The sequence below is a fragment of the Dama dama genome, chromosome 21 (genome assembly GCF_033118175.1).
Source record: "Dama dama isolate Ldn47 chromosome 21, ASM3311817v1, whole genome shotgun sequence".
NCBI classification, from domain to species: domain Eukaryota; kingdom Metazoa; phylum Chordata; class Mammalia; order Artiodactyla; family Cervidae; genus Dama; species Dama dama.
This window is the reverse complement of record NC_083701.1, coordinates 54,470,960-54,489,025: the sequence shown is the minus strand read 5'-3', so window position 1 is coordinate 54,489,025 and position 18,066 is coordinate 54,470,960. Positions and strand designations below refer to the sequence as shown.

At 32.2% G+C, this 18,066-nt stretch overlaps 1 protein-coding gene across 1 annotated transcript in view; it reads left to right on the top strand.

Annotated features, from left to right (window-relative positions):
- Positions 1-18,066, top strand: part of EMC2 (ER membrane protein complex subunit 2) — a 49,362-nt gene that overhangs the window by 20,759 nt on the left and 10,537 nt on the right. Inside the window, exons 6-10 of the mRNA XM_061123600.1 lie at positions 7,149-7,234; positions 7,383-7,442; positions 13,697-13,778; positions 14,569-14,679; positions 16,733-16,837. Coding sequence (XP_060979583.1) covers positions 7,149-7,234; positions 7,383-7,442; positions 13,697-13,778; positions 14,569-14,679; positions 16,733-16,837 — 444 coding nt within the window. The remainder of the gene's footprint in view (positions 1-7,148; positions 7,235-7,382; positions 7,443-13,696; positions 13,779-14,568; positions 14,680-16,732; positions 16,838-18,066) is intronic.

The following is an 18,066-nucleotide window of genomic DNA, read 5'->3' as shown; positions in this document are numbered from 1 at the left end:
CATGAGAAATGCTGGGCTGGATGAAGCACAAGCTGGAATCAAAATTGCTGGGAGAAATAGCAATAACCTCAGATATGCAGATGACACCACCCTTATGGCAGAAAGTGAAGAAGAACTAAAAAGCCTCTTGGTGAAAGTGAAAGAGGAGAGTGAAAAAGTTGGCTTAAAGTTCAACATTCAGAAAACTAAGATCATGGCATCTGGTCCCATCACTTCATGGGAAATAGATGGGGAAACAGTGGAAACAGTGACAGACTTTATTTTCTTGGACTCTAAAATCACTGCAGATGGTGACTGCACCCATGAAATTAAAAGATGCTTGCTTCTTGGGAAAAAAGTTATGAACAACCTAAAAAGCATATTAAAAAGCAGAGACATTACTTTGCTGACAAAGTTCCATCTAGTCAAAGCCATGGTTTTTATAGTAGTCATATATGGATGTGAGAGTTGGTCTTAAAGAATGCTGAGAGCTGAAGAATTGATGCTTTGGAACTGTGGTGTTGGAGAAGACTCTTGAGAGTCCCTTGGACTGCAAAGAGATCCAACCAGTCCATCCTAAAGGAAATCAATCCTGAATATGCATTGGAAGGATTGATGCTGAAGCTGAAACTCCAATACTTTGGCCCCCTGATGCAAGGAACTGACTCACTTGAAAAGATCCTGATGCTGGGAAAGATTGAAGGCAGGAGAAGGGAATGACAGAGGATGAGATGGCTGGATGGCATCACGACTCAATGGACACGAGTTTGAGTAAAATCCGGGCGTTGGTGATGGAGAGGAAGGCCTGTCGTGCTGCAGTCCATGGGGTCACAAAGAGTCAGACACGACTGAGCGACTGAACTGAACTGAAACATTAATGTTACTGTGTAGAACTTTCATGGTTATAGCCATAGTTATAATTCAAGCTTTTATACTGTAGGGCTTTGCATTGTCTAACACTGACTGAATGACTCTTTCGTCGATCTTGTGCTCCTGTATTCCTGGATATCCAGTATAAAAATGAGGTTATTCATTAAAGTTTTAGGGAACTCTCTTTCCCTCTCATATGCATTCATTATTCTTTCAAAAAATATTTATTGAGTGCTTGCTATGTGCTTGGTATAGAGACTAGAAGGATGATTTAGACATTATCCTTGACTTTGGTTTAGAGAGATAGCATGATATACTTAACAGATTGTAGACCTTGAAATAGACTTGCTAAATCCTGATTCTTTGGTGATTTGCTGCAGTATTTCTGAGCCTTGTAGGCCTTGATGGTTGAGTATGGCTTAACTAAGACAGATGACGGGCTGGGGAAAGACATCATATTCCATGATGTAATGAGTAAACCTTAGCATTATTAAAGTATATGACCTACCTTGGGAGAAAAGAAAAAGGTGATTGAAGTAGAAGTTTCAAATTTAGGGAGGTTGCTAAAATGGGTCATCTCATCTGTTTTTTAAAAATTGTGAAATGCTCTTTTGAAAAAAGTAGTATGTACGCATGTTAAAAATTGCAAACAGTACTAGCATATATGTTGAAAAATAAGTCCTCCCATCCCAGATCTCAAGCCCTCCTTCACTTAGGCAAATGTCTCTTAAGAATTTTTCCAGAAATTTTTTCTCATGCACACACAAATAGGTCTTTATGCGTGTGTGTATATATGTCCCTTTTGATAGGGAGAATGGTTGGAAATGCAGATGGTGGCATACTCTACCTTTTAAGTGAAAGTGCTCAGTTGTGTCCAGCTCCTCTGTTGATAGCAGTTTTCAGGCAAGAATACCAGAGTGGGTTGCCCTTCACTTTTCCAGGGGATCTTTCCAACCCGGGATTGAACCTGTGTCTCTTTTTTTTTTTTTAATCTCTCCCTTTCCTCCCTCCCACTCCTGCTGAACTGTATCTCTTGCATCTCCTGCATTGGTAGGTGGATTCTTTATCATTGAGCTCCCTGGGAAGCCCCAAACTCTACCTAAGTCTATGTCAGCACATCCTTTATCTCATCCTTTAAGTCGCTGCATAGCATTGTAGTATATGGATGTATAATCCTTGTTTTGATGAAAAACTTTCTTGAACTAGTTAAGTCCCTTTGCTATCTGATACATTCCTCCCAGAAGCAGTGTTGCAGTGCGTGTCATTTGTAGAATAGATTCCTAGAAGTGAAATCTGAGTCAGGAGATCCATGTATCTTAACAGTTAAAAGATACTGCCTAATTTCCCTCCACAAAAGTGTTTTAGTCATCTGTACTCACTCACATGGTATATGAGAGTGCTTCTTTCCCAGTGTCCTCCCACATGGTATATTACCAGCTTTTTTTCATTTTTAACCTTTGCCAATGTAATTAGTTAAATATATAATTTGCATTATGAGAGATTCTGAGTATCTTTTAATATGCTTAAAAGGCCACTTACCTTTTTCTTTTTGAACTGCCTTCTTTAATGCAGTTATTTCATGAAATTTCATTTCTAGTCTTGTTGAAGAGAGCATGGTTCTAGCGCTCTGCATAGGTTTAACCTACCCCTTCTTCACCACTGATTCACCACTGAGGAAGGCTAGGGCTTTAAGGGGCAATGTTTTATATCTTTTAGTTGGTTCATTGTCCTAAGTGATTAGCAGTACAAGAAGTTCTATATTTGTGAACAACCTGGTATGTTATACTTCAGAGTTTTTTTTTTCTGCATTATCAGTAAAATTTTTATTTCTTTTTTTGATTTCTTCTTTTAATTTGTGGTTGATTTGCAATGTTCTTTTTGTTTCAGGTATCAGAATAGTAAGTTGAATTTTTTTTGTAGATTATTCCTGTATAGGTTATTACATGATATTGAGTATAACAGAATTTTAATTCTTAGAAAATGGAGCATGAAGTCAAATTTGATTGGCAAAGTACCACCAGATTTTTTGTTTTAAAGATAACTGTCAGTAATGTGGGAGATGGTTTGAAAGGGGTAAAAAGAGATGAATTATGTAATTTGGAGACTGTTCTGTCTTAGGCCAGAGATTATGGGACTCTAAGGTGGCTTACTGGTAAAGTACAACCTAGAACTCCTTCTACCCCAGATGTTGAGACCCAGAAAGACCACTGCCTCTAAGGCTTATGCCATGACCCTTATTTTGGAATTAGACGTAATTGCCTCTCTGCCAAGTGTGAAGATGCTTTTATAAGGCCATATTTCCCAGGGTCATGGAATAAGCCTTGGAAGCAAAAGAACCTGGAAGCAAAAGAAGCTTTCCCTCTGTTGCCAGTGGTCTTTCTGGGTCTCAACATCTGGGGAAGGGGTTGCTCTGCATTGTACTTAACTGGTAGACCTTAGTCCTTTAATCCTTTTCTAGGTTCTTGCCCTGTGTGGCCTATTTTTTTTTTTTTGAAGATGTAAGATGTCTTTTAGGAAAAAATTGATAGCTAACTATAGTAGATAATGTTACAGAGGTATGTAACAATTTATGATCATAAGAACTTTTTGGCATTTCATATTTTGCAGTAGAAATCCTGACTCCATTATTAAGATTGCTTGTAAAATGTGGAGCAGTTTTCATTTTTGACTTAAACTGACTTTACAAAGGTCGATCTAAACAAGAAATTCAGAAGAATTCAAAACATTGTCATAGTTCATAAGATGTGAAAAAAAATGTGAGAAAGAAATATAAATGGAAATTGATAAATAGTTAAGACTCAATGTTTAGTCTAATGGTATTTAAACTATTTTGGCATATGATTAATGTATAATAGACTGCACATATTTAAGGTGTATAATTTGATAAATTTTGACGATTGTATACACCTGTGAAACCATCACCACAATTAAGGTAGTGAACAGAATCATCATCGTCTAAAGTTTTCTTTGCCCCTTCTGATTTTTGTATTCATATATATATGAATATATATAAATATTCTTTCTTGTAGGATATAATTAAATTACAAACAGTTTTATCCTTTTGGGTCTTTGTGAGATAGGCCCAGAACATTGTTTATCCTGGGACTAATTATTCCCCAATAGGTCCATCTTAGTACTCTATCCACTGTCCTAGGAATCATGGCATTTTCCAGTCCGGTTTGTAGAAAAAGACACTGTTCCCAGCCTTGTGTGAGCTCTGGGGCACTTTTCCCCCTGAATGTTTCTTTTAGATCTTTTCTTGGCATTTAACGTTTCCTCGTACACATACACTGATCACTACTGATCAGTACTACTCACTGCTCCAGGGGATCAGTATTCTCGTACACGTGCACCGATCAGTACATTAAGTACTGAGTACTTAAGGGGAACCCTGGAGATTCAAGGGAAATCTCTTTAGAGTCTTGTATATTTTTCTTTCTTTTCCTGTACTCTGCCCCGTGAACTCTAACATGTTTGATCTTCTTGGACTCTTGAATGCTTTCTGAACTCATGGCTTCATCTGGGCTCAACCTGGTTTTCTTTTCTTGCACAGCACCCTTGAAACTCAAAACAGTGAACCAGGGCAATAAAAATAGGGCTCACCTTGTTTGTTTCTGCCTGTCAGGAATCATCTCTTCTTTTCTTTTCTTTTTTTTGCCTGTTGTCCTCTGCCTTAAAAATAGTTGTTACATATATATTTATATATAGCTACAATTGGTATTTTCAGGCAAGAGGATAAAACTGCTCCCTGTTACTTCATCTTGGCTGGAAATGAAATCCCTGCTTAGTAGTCTTTTTAAATGATCATGATAAGTGAAGTTTTTTGTTTTCCAAAATGTTGTATTATTTTTCTGTAGAAGGACTGTTGTGTGTGAATTAATGATATATTGTTGCCTGTATGATACTGATTGCCATGTAGGTTTTTCTTTAAACTGTCATGTGTAGTTTCATTAAGAAGACTGATTTTGTATAGTTGAATAGTTACTACTTAAAAGTTTGCCTTTAACCTTAGAATACTAGGAGATAGGATACTGTATCTTAGGTTTAAAGTGGTTTAACAGTATATTGCTTATATAGTAGAGATTTGGGAGCATGTTTCCCAAATTGGTTAATAAAACCTTATATTTAAAATCTTTGCTTATACTTCACTGAAGTGTTTGTTCGGTGGAAAACTCTTTTAGTTTTTAAAATAGACTATTAAAAAGTTAATACCAATTTTTTTTTGTTTTACATTATTTTAAAATTGTGGTATTCCACCTACTACAAATATCCATGATTCAAAATAATAATAACAAGTTAATTTGTAATATCTCAGTTTTTCTCAGGAACTCTGGTCAATGAATCTAGAATGGTAATGAGAAATTTGAGATCCTACTTCTCATCCTTCCTCTTTTGATGCATTTAGGTTGTTTAAACCTCTTGTTTTCCATTCATGAAAGGCTTTTTAATTTTTTTTTAAAAAGGCATTTAAAAATATTAATTATCTATGAAACACTGGTAATGCTTTGTAAACAGTATTCTACAAAATGCTACTGTCGTAAAACTTTGGTGTGTGTTCAACAGTAGAGACATGATTCTGTTGTCAAAGCACTGAGAAAAAGTTAGTATGAGGTGTATTTTTTAAAAAATGAAACTCATTTGTGAATAATGGTGTCCATTACAGTGTTCATACCACATCTCTTACTATGACTATAGAAGTACTGGTTCCTATTCATGTTTATAGTTTGACTTTTTGCCTCTTATTTATGGAATTTGAATGCAGTATTTTCAACAGGTTTCACGGCATCAGTACAAAATCATTTTAACTGATAAAGATCCTATAAGGACTGGGGCAAGTTACTTTTAGAACTTTACTTTTACTTTCCTTCTGAAATCTTTATAAATTGAGACTTCTTGTATTTATTATGGTCCTTTCATTATTCTAAATAGTAAAATTATTTTAAAAAATATTGCTTACTATGTGGCAGGCATTGTGGTAGGCCTTCGATATGAGCCATATAATCAGGATATATATTTTTAACAGGTGTCATTTTTTTCATTACCAAAATATTATTATCACTATTATTATAAATATGGTGCTTGGTTTTATTTATTGTAAGTCTCTTAATTTTCTCTGATGTTTTTTGACTTTCAGTTTTTCAGAAAGTCCACCTTTCCACCCCAGGACAGATAGCTCTTTTGATCTAAGGAGGCTTCATTCATTTTACTTTCCTTGTCTATATCTTGTGGAGTGTGTGTTATTTTAAAGAATGACAGTCATGTTCATAATTAAACAGAGATAAAGGGGATGTAAATTTAATAATTCACACAGCACCCTCCAGTCTCTGATTGTTCACTGTGGCCCCAAACATAAAGTCTTGATTATACACAGTGCTGCTTTTTTTCCTGAGTTCTTCCTAATATCCAATGTCCTCCCTCCATATAGTTTTCTCTTCTGCTTTCTTTATGTCTACTTGCATCTTCTATTTCAGTTCAGGTATCACATCTGGAACCCTCTTTGCTGTCTTTCCACCCCTTCCCCTCAGGCTATGTTAGGATCTCTTCTATGTTGTCACAATATCCTAGGTACCTCTATCATTGTCTTTTTATTTGATGTATCTTTCTCTTATCAGACTTAACTCCCGAAAGGAATTATCTATTCCTTTTTTTATTCTTATTTTCACTGTCTAGCACAGTACCTGGCAAACAACAGATGTTCATTATGTGTTTGATTAACGTGTAAACAAATGGCATTTATTTTTCTATTTATATTTGAAAAGCTTTAAGATGCAAGTTTTAAATGTTTTGTATATTATAAAAATATTTCTTTCAGAACCCATTTTATTCTTTTGAAAGACTTTTAGCTAGATTTTTCTCTTAAAATTGTGAAAAAAGTTATTAGAGGCCATATTTGTATAATGACATTCAAGTGGCCACAGTAAGATTATTTTCTAATCTCCACTATCCCTCTATCTCTTAAGATACAGATCTTATGAATGAGACAGAGTAAAGGACTTTAGGCTGGATAAAGATTAAGATTCCCTGCTGGCTTGTAATTATCCGAATCTGGATGGTTATTTATTTGAATGAAATGATGCATATATTGTATACATCAAAAGTAAAGCACATGTGATTGTTAGAGGAATGTTTGAACTCCCCAGTGGGATATCATGGGGTATGTTTATAAACTCTCACTAAGCAGTAGTTCTACAATGGAATTTCATTGGCATTGAGATAATAATTTGCACAGTCAAATTACCTTCTTTACAAAAACCCAGGGAATCATGAAGGCCTAATCCTTTATTAATGTCAACCCACAGGCTGCAAGAAAGCGTAAGATTGCCATTCGAAAAGCCCAGGGGAAAAATGTGGAGGCCATTCGGGAATTGAATGAGTATCTGGAACAGTGAGTGTCTTACAAGAGGATTGTGTTTTGTTATTCTGATAAATCTTTTTTAATTAAAATGGAATTTGCATTGATTTCCTTTTTGCTTCCATGCTGTTCATTTACAGAATATCTACACATTAATTTTTTTCCCCCTTACTCTCACCAGATTTGTTGGAGACCAAGAAGCCTGGCATGAACTTGCAGAACTTTATATCAATGAACATGAGTAAGTCATTAAACACATAAAATTTTGCTAAGAAATGCAATTTTCATCACTATATAAGTTCAGGAGGTATAGTAGTTTCTGAAGGATTGGTGAGAAGATATGAATTGTGTCAAATTAACAAAACAAATAAATAAATTGACAATTTGTTGGTTATAATATGTGAATTGTTTTAAGTAGGTCAATTGTGTTTTGCTAAATTATTTTTATTTGGGAAATAAGTTTTCTTTTAAATCCAGAGGGCATTCTTTGAAATTAGAAAGGCATGTATTTGCTGAGTTAAGGTTATTTTTAGTGAATCAAAATTGTGAATTTTTAGAATTTAAATTGTTCTTATATACAAAGAGTGTTATACTCCCTGCTGTTTAAAAATTCTGTCAATTGTATGCATTTATTAGCCTTAGCATGAAGAGAATCAACTCTTCCGAAGTAGAAGCATTCTGTTGCCTGGGTGAAAAACCAAGAATAATCAAGAATGTTGAATGTTGTAGGAACTTGCTTATTGGGTATTTAATGTTTTTGTTAGCTTTTTTTTTATTGCTGCAGTGACAGGAGGAAATCCCAGTGTGAGAGGATTAGCCCAGTCTTAGTGCAAGTTTTCTAATATCACAGTATTAATGCTAACCTCTATCTGGAGGCAGGTTTTGTTTTGTTTTGTTTTCCTTAGTTCTGAGTCTGAAGTATATCAGATTGTTTCTTTTATCCCTTTTGAGAGAATAGAATCAGATTCTCATGCGCATATTCTTATTGTGCATGAATACTTAGAATACTTAACCTCATTCTCATAGTACAAAATAGCTGACACAGGAAATAAAATTGAATGAAGACACTTGTCTCTTGCCTTTGTTCAGGGCTATATGTGTATGTAAAATGAAGAGTTAAGGTAGTTATATATATAATTCTAATAATAGTGGGAGCTAAAATAAAAGTAATAGCTGTCATTTAATGAATGTGTACTGTATTCTGGGAACCATTTTTCAGTTCTGTTATACATGCTGGCTATCAGATGCTCTTTGTTTTTTAATAGGAAGTTATTTCCTGAATCATGTTAAGTATATATATGGAGATGTTTATATGATTGTAAATGTAAATGTAGTTAGATTTCTCTTATATGTGTAAGAGTGATAGTGTATTTGGTTAAATGGTCATGTTTCCTATTTTCATTGTTTTAAAGTCAACATTTATAAAGTATTGCTGTTGATATTCAGTTGCTAAGTCATGTCTGACTCTTTTGTGACCCCATGGACTGCAGCACGCCAGGATCCTCTGTCCTCCACTATTTCCCAGAGTTTGCTCAAATTCATGTCCATTGAGTCACTGGTGCTATCTAACCATTTAAATAACATGAACCAAATTTTTGGAGTGCAGTAAAAAAAAAAAAATAACAGTGGTTTTAATCTGTCCCTAAAGCAGATGGTAGTTATTTATGTTTTGTACCTCTTGAAGATTTTGTGATTAAAACCATCTACAGAAATTTCAAATCATCAAGGAAATTTTTTCTTTAAAGAAGTACCTAATACAGAAAATTTGGAAAACACAATAAAGAATAAAGACAAAGACCAAAATCATGTGTAATTGCATCATCCTAAATTAACTACAGTTTATATTTGATTTTTTTCCTTCAATATCCCTTGAAATAAAAAGGAACAATTATCTTTTGTAGCTTATGATTTTCACTTAGTTATATTTTATCAAAAATTCCTTATTACAGAAAATATTCCACAATGTGATTTTAATATTATTCCATCTTATTAATTAACCCTGGTATTCCTAACTGATTTCTTAGTAAAATATAGTAATGATGTACTATCTTCATTTTATTCTATTTATTTTTAAGAAGTAAAATGTTATTTATAGATGGCATGATTGCCAATTTAGAAAATTCTACAGAGTCTACAAAAAAGTCACTAGAACTAGTAAGTACAGTAAACCTGCAGATAGGATATCACATATATAAAAATCATATTTGTAAATACTGGCAACAAACAGTCACAGTTTTAAATTAAAAGAAAGCATTCATAATAGCATAAAACACTTTGGGACGTGTATTTTTTTTAAATGTAAATTGTTTGTGTGTTGAAAACTACAAAACATTAATTAAAGAAATTAAAGAGCACCTAAATAATACCAAATTCATGAATTGGAAACTCAGCATTGTTTTGTTTGTTTGTTTGTTTTTTATTAGTTGGAGGCTAATTACTTCACAACATTTCAGTGGGTTTTGTCATACATTGATATGAATCAGCCATAGATTTACATGTATTCCCCATCCCGATCCTCCCTCCCACCTCCCTCTCCACCTGATTCCCCTGGGTCTTCCCAGTGCACCAGGCCCGAGCACTTGTCTCATGCATCCCACCTGGGCTGGTGATCTGTTTCACCATAGATAGTATACATGCTGTTCTTTTGAAATATCCCACCCTCACCTTCTCCCACAGAGTTCAAAAGTCTGTTCTGTATTTCTGTGTCTCTTTTTCTGTTTTGCATATAGGGTTATCGTTGCCATCTTTCTAAATTCCATATATATGTGTTAGTATGCTGTAATGTTCTTTATCTTTCTGGCTTTGTTTTGTTTGTTTTTAATTGAAGTATAGTTGATTTACAGTGTTAGTTTCAGCCATATAGCACATTGATTCAGTTATACATACATGTAATGGTTGTCTTTATTTTTAATTGTTTCCTTGGGCTAAATTCCTCAAAGTAGAATTACTTGATTAAATGATATATGCGTTTTTTAGTGATTTTGATAAATCATTCCTAGGTGTTCACTAGAAAGGTAGTATAAATTTACTCTCACAGCAGAGTTATTAGAGTGTCCCCTTAACAACAGTGAGTGCTATTGTTCTTTTTAATCCTTGCAGCTTTTAATAGGTGAAAATTGGTTGCACTTTTTTTAGGAGCTCTTTATATAAGTGATATCAGCTAATACTGATTTTTTTAACTTACGGAAAGTTTATATTTTTAGATGGCTAGATATATCAATTTATATTGCTTTCAGGTTTTCTATCCTCTAAGAACTATATAAATATATTATCTCTTTTTTCTTCTACTTCTTTTATCAGTTTTACTTTTTTGCATGTATTTGAAATATTTTTATAGTTCTTAAATAGGTTATACTGTTGTTTTAACCTATCACTAAATTTATTATTTGCTTCATCTTGTAATAACCACATTCAGTTTTGCTCTGTTTTGGGTCTCTAAAGAGTTTATTGAGATATTGTTGGATAGAATCTTGGAAGAATCACCAGAAGTCAAGAGATACAAAGACATAACAACACCTGAAAAGTAATTTCTTTTTATGGGAAATGATAATTATGTTCTGCATATTCTTTTGTCTTGTATTACAAAGCTCCTTTTGGTCTTGAAGCTAGTTACTTACAAAATGACTGTTTACTTTTTCTAATTGAACATTTAGAAAGAATATTTTAGATTTAGGGTGAGTGAAAATAAATATCTTCATATTTTTTGAAGCTATTTGAAAATTAGAATGTTCACTTAATTCATTTAATTTGTTTCGGCTAGTCATTGTGGTAGATCGGATGTTTTTGGTAGAAGTGGTAAGTTATTGTCAGATATCAGTTTACCAGAGTTTTGTGGACACAGTGGCAAAAATGTAGCAAATTAGGAATTGCTTGATATATTTAACATTTTGAAATTCTTTTCTGCATTTTAATAGTTACAGTAAATCACAGGCAGATTGCTAATCTAGATCTAGACTTTTTTACTCAAAACAGATTTCCACAGTAGGATGCTAATCTCAGTCTACATAGTGTTTTTATAGAGAAAAGGGGATATAAATTTTTGCCACATACATTTTTAATATCTTTAAGTTGCTTTTATTTAAATTTGCTTCTGATTTATAAATTCTGGATATAGTTATTCCACTGGTATATTTCACACCGGTTGATCATATTGAGACACTTGTTCTAAATATAGAAACTTACAGTTTTTGCCTTAACCCCAATAATACATTATAAACAGAATTGTGTATTTTAAACAAAGATACTGAATTTCTTTTTAATGTGATTTATTGTTAAAACTGGCTATCAGCAAGGAGCAGTTTTTAAAAGTTAATTATGAATGTCATTATTGTAGGTCCAGCTTTACTGTAAGATTCTATAACAAAGGGAATTATCAAGATCTCGTAAGGAAAAATCATAATACTGATAAAGCAATCTAGGAGCAAATACTGTAAGCTATACATATGCTTTTATGTGGAACAGAATAACTTCACAAACACTTTAGTTGCTCACTCTAATGTAGTAATAACAGTGGTTATTCTATTTTAAAGGGATTCTCAGTATTTTTAATTCTCTAAATCTTAATTTCATTGAGTTGTTGTATATAATAAATTAATATAAGTATCTGGAATGGTCAATACCATCTGGATGATATATACCATCCTTCGGAGAATTTTGAAAATAGTCGTCACTTAAATCACTTTCTTATGGCTCAGTGCTCTTGGACACCACTGCCTGAGAAAAACTGGATTAGGCCATTTCTTGCTCCTTCCAGCTCTAAGTTTATTTGATTCTATACTTTATCCACAAAATTTATTTGATTTTATATTTTGTAAAATTGGAGGAAGGTATCCCCTCCTTGTATGTGATGTTAATACTAAATAATTTTTGACAAAAATATCTTGGCATTAATTTTTCATTAAAAACTCCTGTATACCCATTTTATCTTACTTAATGCTATGTAAGAATCAAGAGTCACAATTTTGCTCAACCACTTAAATCTCTGAGAACGTTTGTTCTTAGAGTTAACATGAATTTTTGGTGTTACCCTAGTTAAAGGAACATATTTAGAAGGGAATTATCTTTTTGATGAACTTGAGTGTTTAAGGTAGAGGTGACTTCCTTTTCTGTACAGTGATGAATAAGTATCAGATTGATGGTCACAGTAATTTTGTTCTAGACGTTTACTCAGTTTGTTCAGTAACTGTATAGCTATCATACATTACGAACTAATACTAGGTTTGGGGCATAAAAATGAAAAGGGTTAAATAGCAGTGTGATTTTTCATGAGAATTATCTTTGAATAAGAACATTAATAAATCTAAAATGCTGTGATTTGGGGAGATCATTTGGGGAGGGTGTTTTTGGGTCCTTTGGCCCTTTGGGTTTGATTGCTGTATCCCTTTTTATGTTACTATTGACATATTCTTAAATACCATCACCACCACAATTTTTCATTGTAGTGTGTAGTGCATATAGGCAGTATGCTTAGTAGTTAAGAATATAGGTTTTCTGCTCATTTCCTAAGGTATTGATGGAATTAAATGAGTTAATATTTGTAACAGCCAGAAGGTACATGATACATAATAAACACATAAAAACAGTTATCTATTATTAGTTTTGCACGTGTGAAACAACAGCCTACATATTTTGAAAAGTGAGAATATCAGACATTAGTGTAAAATAGGTACCTTTTTATGTTGACAAATGTCAAAATTAATTTTAGTAGCCTTTTTTCTGTTACAATGTCATCACTTCCTCACTGGGACTAAACCTTATAATACCTGTGTTCTTTACAGGATTTCCTGTAAATATTAAGGATATTTACATGACCTAAACATATAAAATACATTAAGGAGTAAATTATAGTCATGTGGGATAAAGCTGTTTTTCCAGAGGCCTTTGAGGCAGTTTTTTCTTTAGGTTTTTTAGTAAAGATTTTGTTTCTCTGCCACATGATTAAGTAGTAGTAGAGTGCATATCAAAACCACTAACTTGATCTATTTTTCATGGGCTTAGAAATTTGTAACTTTGTCATAATTTTGTATATGATAGTAACCTTAAGTAATGAAAAATCTTAAGGTCTTCGTCATAGAACAGGTTGGTAGATACATGTTTGTGAAAGATTTTTAATGAATAGAGAATATTTAAAAAAATGTTTATTTCCTGATCATACTTTAGCTATTTGAATATTAAATTATCAGTGGATTTCTGGAACTTATTTTACGTATAAACTGATCCAGGATCTTGAAGACTATGTTGTTAATAATGTTTGAATGTCATTGTAGTGGACCAATTTTGAAAATGTAGTGTCTTTTGATCATAGACTGCTTTAGGATTTAAGCTTCTGAAATTTATCCATTTCATTTGTATTTATGAATTCAAGATAAGTACTTTACTAATAAAACTTTAAATTATTTTGGGAATAAAATGTATAATATCGCTAAAATTGTTTTAAAATCATTTTACGGTGTAACTGACATACTATTCATGACTTTTAAAATTGGTGTTTTTCAGCTATGCTAAAGCAGCCTTTTGTTTAGAGGAGCTTATGATGACTAATCCTTACAATCACTTATACTGTCAGCAGTATGCTGAAGTAAGTGTTTTCAAAAACTAGTTGTACATGATTTTATTTTTGTTGGTGGTGTATATTGTGGAACTAAGAATATGTCCTTAATGTCAAGCAAGTGTATAAATATTTAAGACATATGATGAAAATTGATTTGTGAAATTAAAAGTTTTAAATTGTTAATATTGTAATGGAAATACTGATTTTTCAATTAAATGCCCTTATTTAAAATAGCGAAAGTCTTTTTTAATTGTATTTTTAAATTGCATAGTGTATTCTTTTTAAATTATGAATTATGTCACAGTTATCACCATTTAATGGCTTTTAAGGCATTTACAATGATTATGACTTTTACATCCATATTTCAGGAAATTTATATTTAGGTCATTATTTTGGGAACCTAACTGTTAAGGATAGCAATACAGTTGACTCCTATAAGGTTAAAAGGACTTCATTGTTAAGGAATGTCAGTGCAACTAGGAAAGGACAAGTTAGTATGAATTCTAGGTTTATAATGCTAGTATAGTAATAGAAAATAGAAAGTATAAAGCAATTGCAAGCCTGGCTTTTTTATATTGGCAACAGTTTTTAATTTTAAAAACTACTCAGTGATCTTGATGTTCATAGAATGGTTTTGGGAGTTATGTTATACTTAAAATTTAGATTAGCTCTGCAACTTTAAGATGAATTCTTTTAACAGCTTGCGTTTGTTTACAGAAATATCTGTTTCAGTTACTAATGCCTATGGTATGATGAAGCATGCTATATTTCAGAGTAGTAAAATAAACAGGTTTCAGCACTCTGTAATTTTTAACAGGTTAAATATACCCAAGGTGGACTTGAAAATCTCGAACTTTCAAGAAAGTATTTTGCACAGGCATTGAAACTGAACAACAGAAATATGAGAGCTTTGTTTGGACTTTACATGGTGAGTTGAGGTACATGTTTAACGTTATTTTATGAAATGTCATTTAAAGTCCATTACCTGTCCAAGTTTATCACTTCTTTTTTTTTTTGTATTTCATTGATAAGCATATGATGTTTTTCCTCTAGTTAATTATGAGCAACAGGTTATAAGGCAGTTATATTTTTGAATGTTAATAAAGCCTAGCTATTTGACGTTTCATTGTAAATTGTCTTTTATCAGAATTTAAATTTGCCTTTGTAAAATTAAATAGCAGATACAAAGCTATGTTATGTGTTTCTTGTTTTGTTATTCTTGGCCTTATGCCCAACATTGTATTAATATTTCTTACTTAAATTATAATTGTTTGATATATTTTTAAATAAAAGATATATTAGAAGTAAAACTCCAGCCAAATTAAAACTTTTTTTTATGGTATAGACAAACAGTTTGGAAATTATTTATGGCAGGCATGTAATTAAATATTTCTTTTGTTTATGTATGCCAAATGATAAGCTTAGAAAAAGTCAATTAACAGTAGCTATGGGAAATAGAGGAAGAATTTGCTGAACTTCAAAATTAAATAAAATGAGCTCCTTTCTACAGTCAGAATGACTATAAAAATAAACTTCATTAATAGGCCAGTTCTTTGAAATTTTAATTTATTTTAGTCTTTTCATGGACTTTTGGATGAATGTTTTGCTGGAGCCTAGTGAAAAAGAATTGATTGTAGAAATGGAGGCGGGAAGAAACATAAATGAAATAATTTTCAGCAAAGAAATGGCAAAATAGAATTATGAAACAGTTAAAAGGAGTTTCAAAAAACTACTTCTGTATTCTACCAGTGCCAGTTACAGTAGCTTGTAGATACAATATGGTAGCAATGTCTATTTTTACCAAATACAGTAAATGCTAGTTTTTAAAAATAGGTAATGAATATTAAATAGTAAAAGTACACAGCACTTTGTGTGTCAGGCTCTGTTATGAGGTCTGTTTTTTATTGTAAATTATTAAATTCTCACATCAACTATTTGAGAAGGTACGTTATTATTAATACTACTATTTCACGGAAAGTGAAACTAAGACACAGAGCATTCTGATTAATTTGCCCAAGGTTGAACACAAGCTATTAAAAGATTGAGCTGGGATTCCAGTTCAGGCAGTTGACTCCAGAGTGACTCCAGAGACATTTTCTTAACTACTGCATTTGCTGACATTCATACCGAAAAGGTAACATTAAAGACATAAAAGTTTAAAAATCAGATTTTGGCGTATAAATTCCTTAGTGGCAGAGAAGAAGACAGAAGGAAAAAGCTTATAGCGTAGGCTAGGTATAAAAGAAACCACAATGAACGGATCCTCTTAAGAATAAGATATATTTAAGCATAAGATAAAAATTAAATCTTTCTCTTACCAGAAATACATACAGTTAAAAATTAGAATATGATTATGAGGGTTTACAGATTCTTTCATGGATCCCAGAGTACCAGTCCTTTGTTTAAATACAGTTTTTAAAAAGGAAAGGGTGAATTTAATTGGTTATGGAACACAGTTTGGAAACTGTTGGTATAGTGAAAACAGAAATAGATTGGAAGTGATGATCTCTTTGTTTCTAAGACTTTTGTTAACTTACTTTAAGTCAGTTTACTCCTTTTGGACTTCATTGTTTTTCACATGTTAAGGTAGGAAGTTGGATTAAATTGTTTTTGAGACTCCTTATGTTAATATTCAGTAATTCTATAATTCTGAAATAGAAAAACTGAAGTAATTCATTAATAAGAAATTACACCAGTAATATCCTGTAGTATTTATGTGATAATGAAATTTCACCTTCCAGAATGGTGGTAGATAACTAATAAAATAATTTTAGATGTTATTTAAGCTATCACTTCTTTGGATTATTCTGTTTGAAAATATGTTTTCATTTGTAAACACTAATTTATTCAACTTTGCATTAAAAATTGCACAATTTTTAAAAACTCTTAATTATCAGCCCATTGCAGCTGTGACCTTTTGATTGTCTTGGCTACATAAAAGGAATAAAATAGTTCTTAATGTTTTTTTTGTTTGTTTTTAGTCTGCAAGTCATATTGCTTCTAATCCAAAAGCAAGTGCAAAAACAAAAAAAGACAACATGAAATATGCTAGTTGGGCAGCCAGTCAAATAAACAGAGCTTATCAGGTTAGTACTGATAATTTTATATTATCCCATAGGTCAGTTAATGTATTTCTTAGTTGTTTGTTTTTCCATAAGCTATAAAGCCAGGTGTCTGTCATTGAACTTTTATACTTTTGGGTCTTTATCGAATGTGTTTTAACTGTGTAGAATTAACTTGTAGAATCACATATTTTTTCCCTCAAAAGGAGTTTGTTACTTACATGATCCCATAAAGAGCCTTATCATCTCAGCAGTTCTGCATTTGGCAGATAAAAAGTAATTCTAAAAATCCAGAAAGGATAAATAAATTGCATGATGCATTTCAGAGGCAGATTGGGTACATGAATTTATTATTAATCAGAGATACTGCAAATAATAAAAAAGGAGGAAGGAAAGCCTAAAAGTAAATTAACAAGACTATGTAACAAAGGTTATGTACCCTGCTTCTAGTCAGATCTTATCTGAAATGTCTCCACACGTTTCTTAGTTTTCTGAAGCTCATCCCTAAGAGATTCTTCAGAAAGGGTCATGGAAAAAGACACCTTCCTATATCTTGCATATTTATAATTTATCCATCTATAGTCTATACCTGAAGGCCAGTTTGACTTCTTTACATCCTTTGGCTATTAAATACATTTACCTAAGTATTAAACATATTGTTCTGTTTTTATTTTTTGTTTTTTTTTTTTTTAGGGTAAAAATATTGCTGTCAAAGCAAGTTTGATGCCATCCTGATTTTCTTTCTGTAATAAGTGACTTGAAGTTATCATCTGATTTTCCAAAGGAATTTATTATCTTTAAAATCCAATAGTTTTACTATAATAACATTTGGTTGGTTATTTTGGGATCAGTTTCCCCAAATATACTGTAAACCTTTTTAATATTTGCATTCACTCCTCTTAATTTGAGAAAAGTTGCTTTCTTAGAATAATTATTTTGAATTATTTTGCTTGATTGCATAAGTTTTCTTTTTCAGGTTTCCAATTATAAGTTTACTGGATCTCCTTTCCCACTTCCTATATTATTCCTTTTTTTTTTTTTTTTAATATTTCTGTCATTTTCTGTGTTTTATTCTCTTCTTTTTTCTTCATAGTAATTTTTTATGCAGTTCATATTCTTTTTGTTCTCCACATTTAAATAAGATAGTTTTTTGGGCTATTAAGAGATTGTTTTTATGGTCTTGGGGGAGTTGGAGGTAGGACAGGATAACTTTCCCCACTTGGTCTTTATATACTTTCTCTTTGAAACAGAGA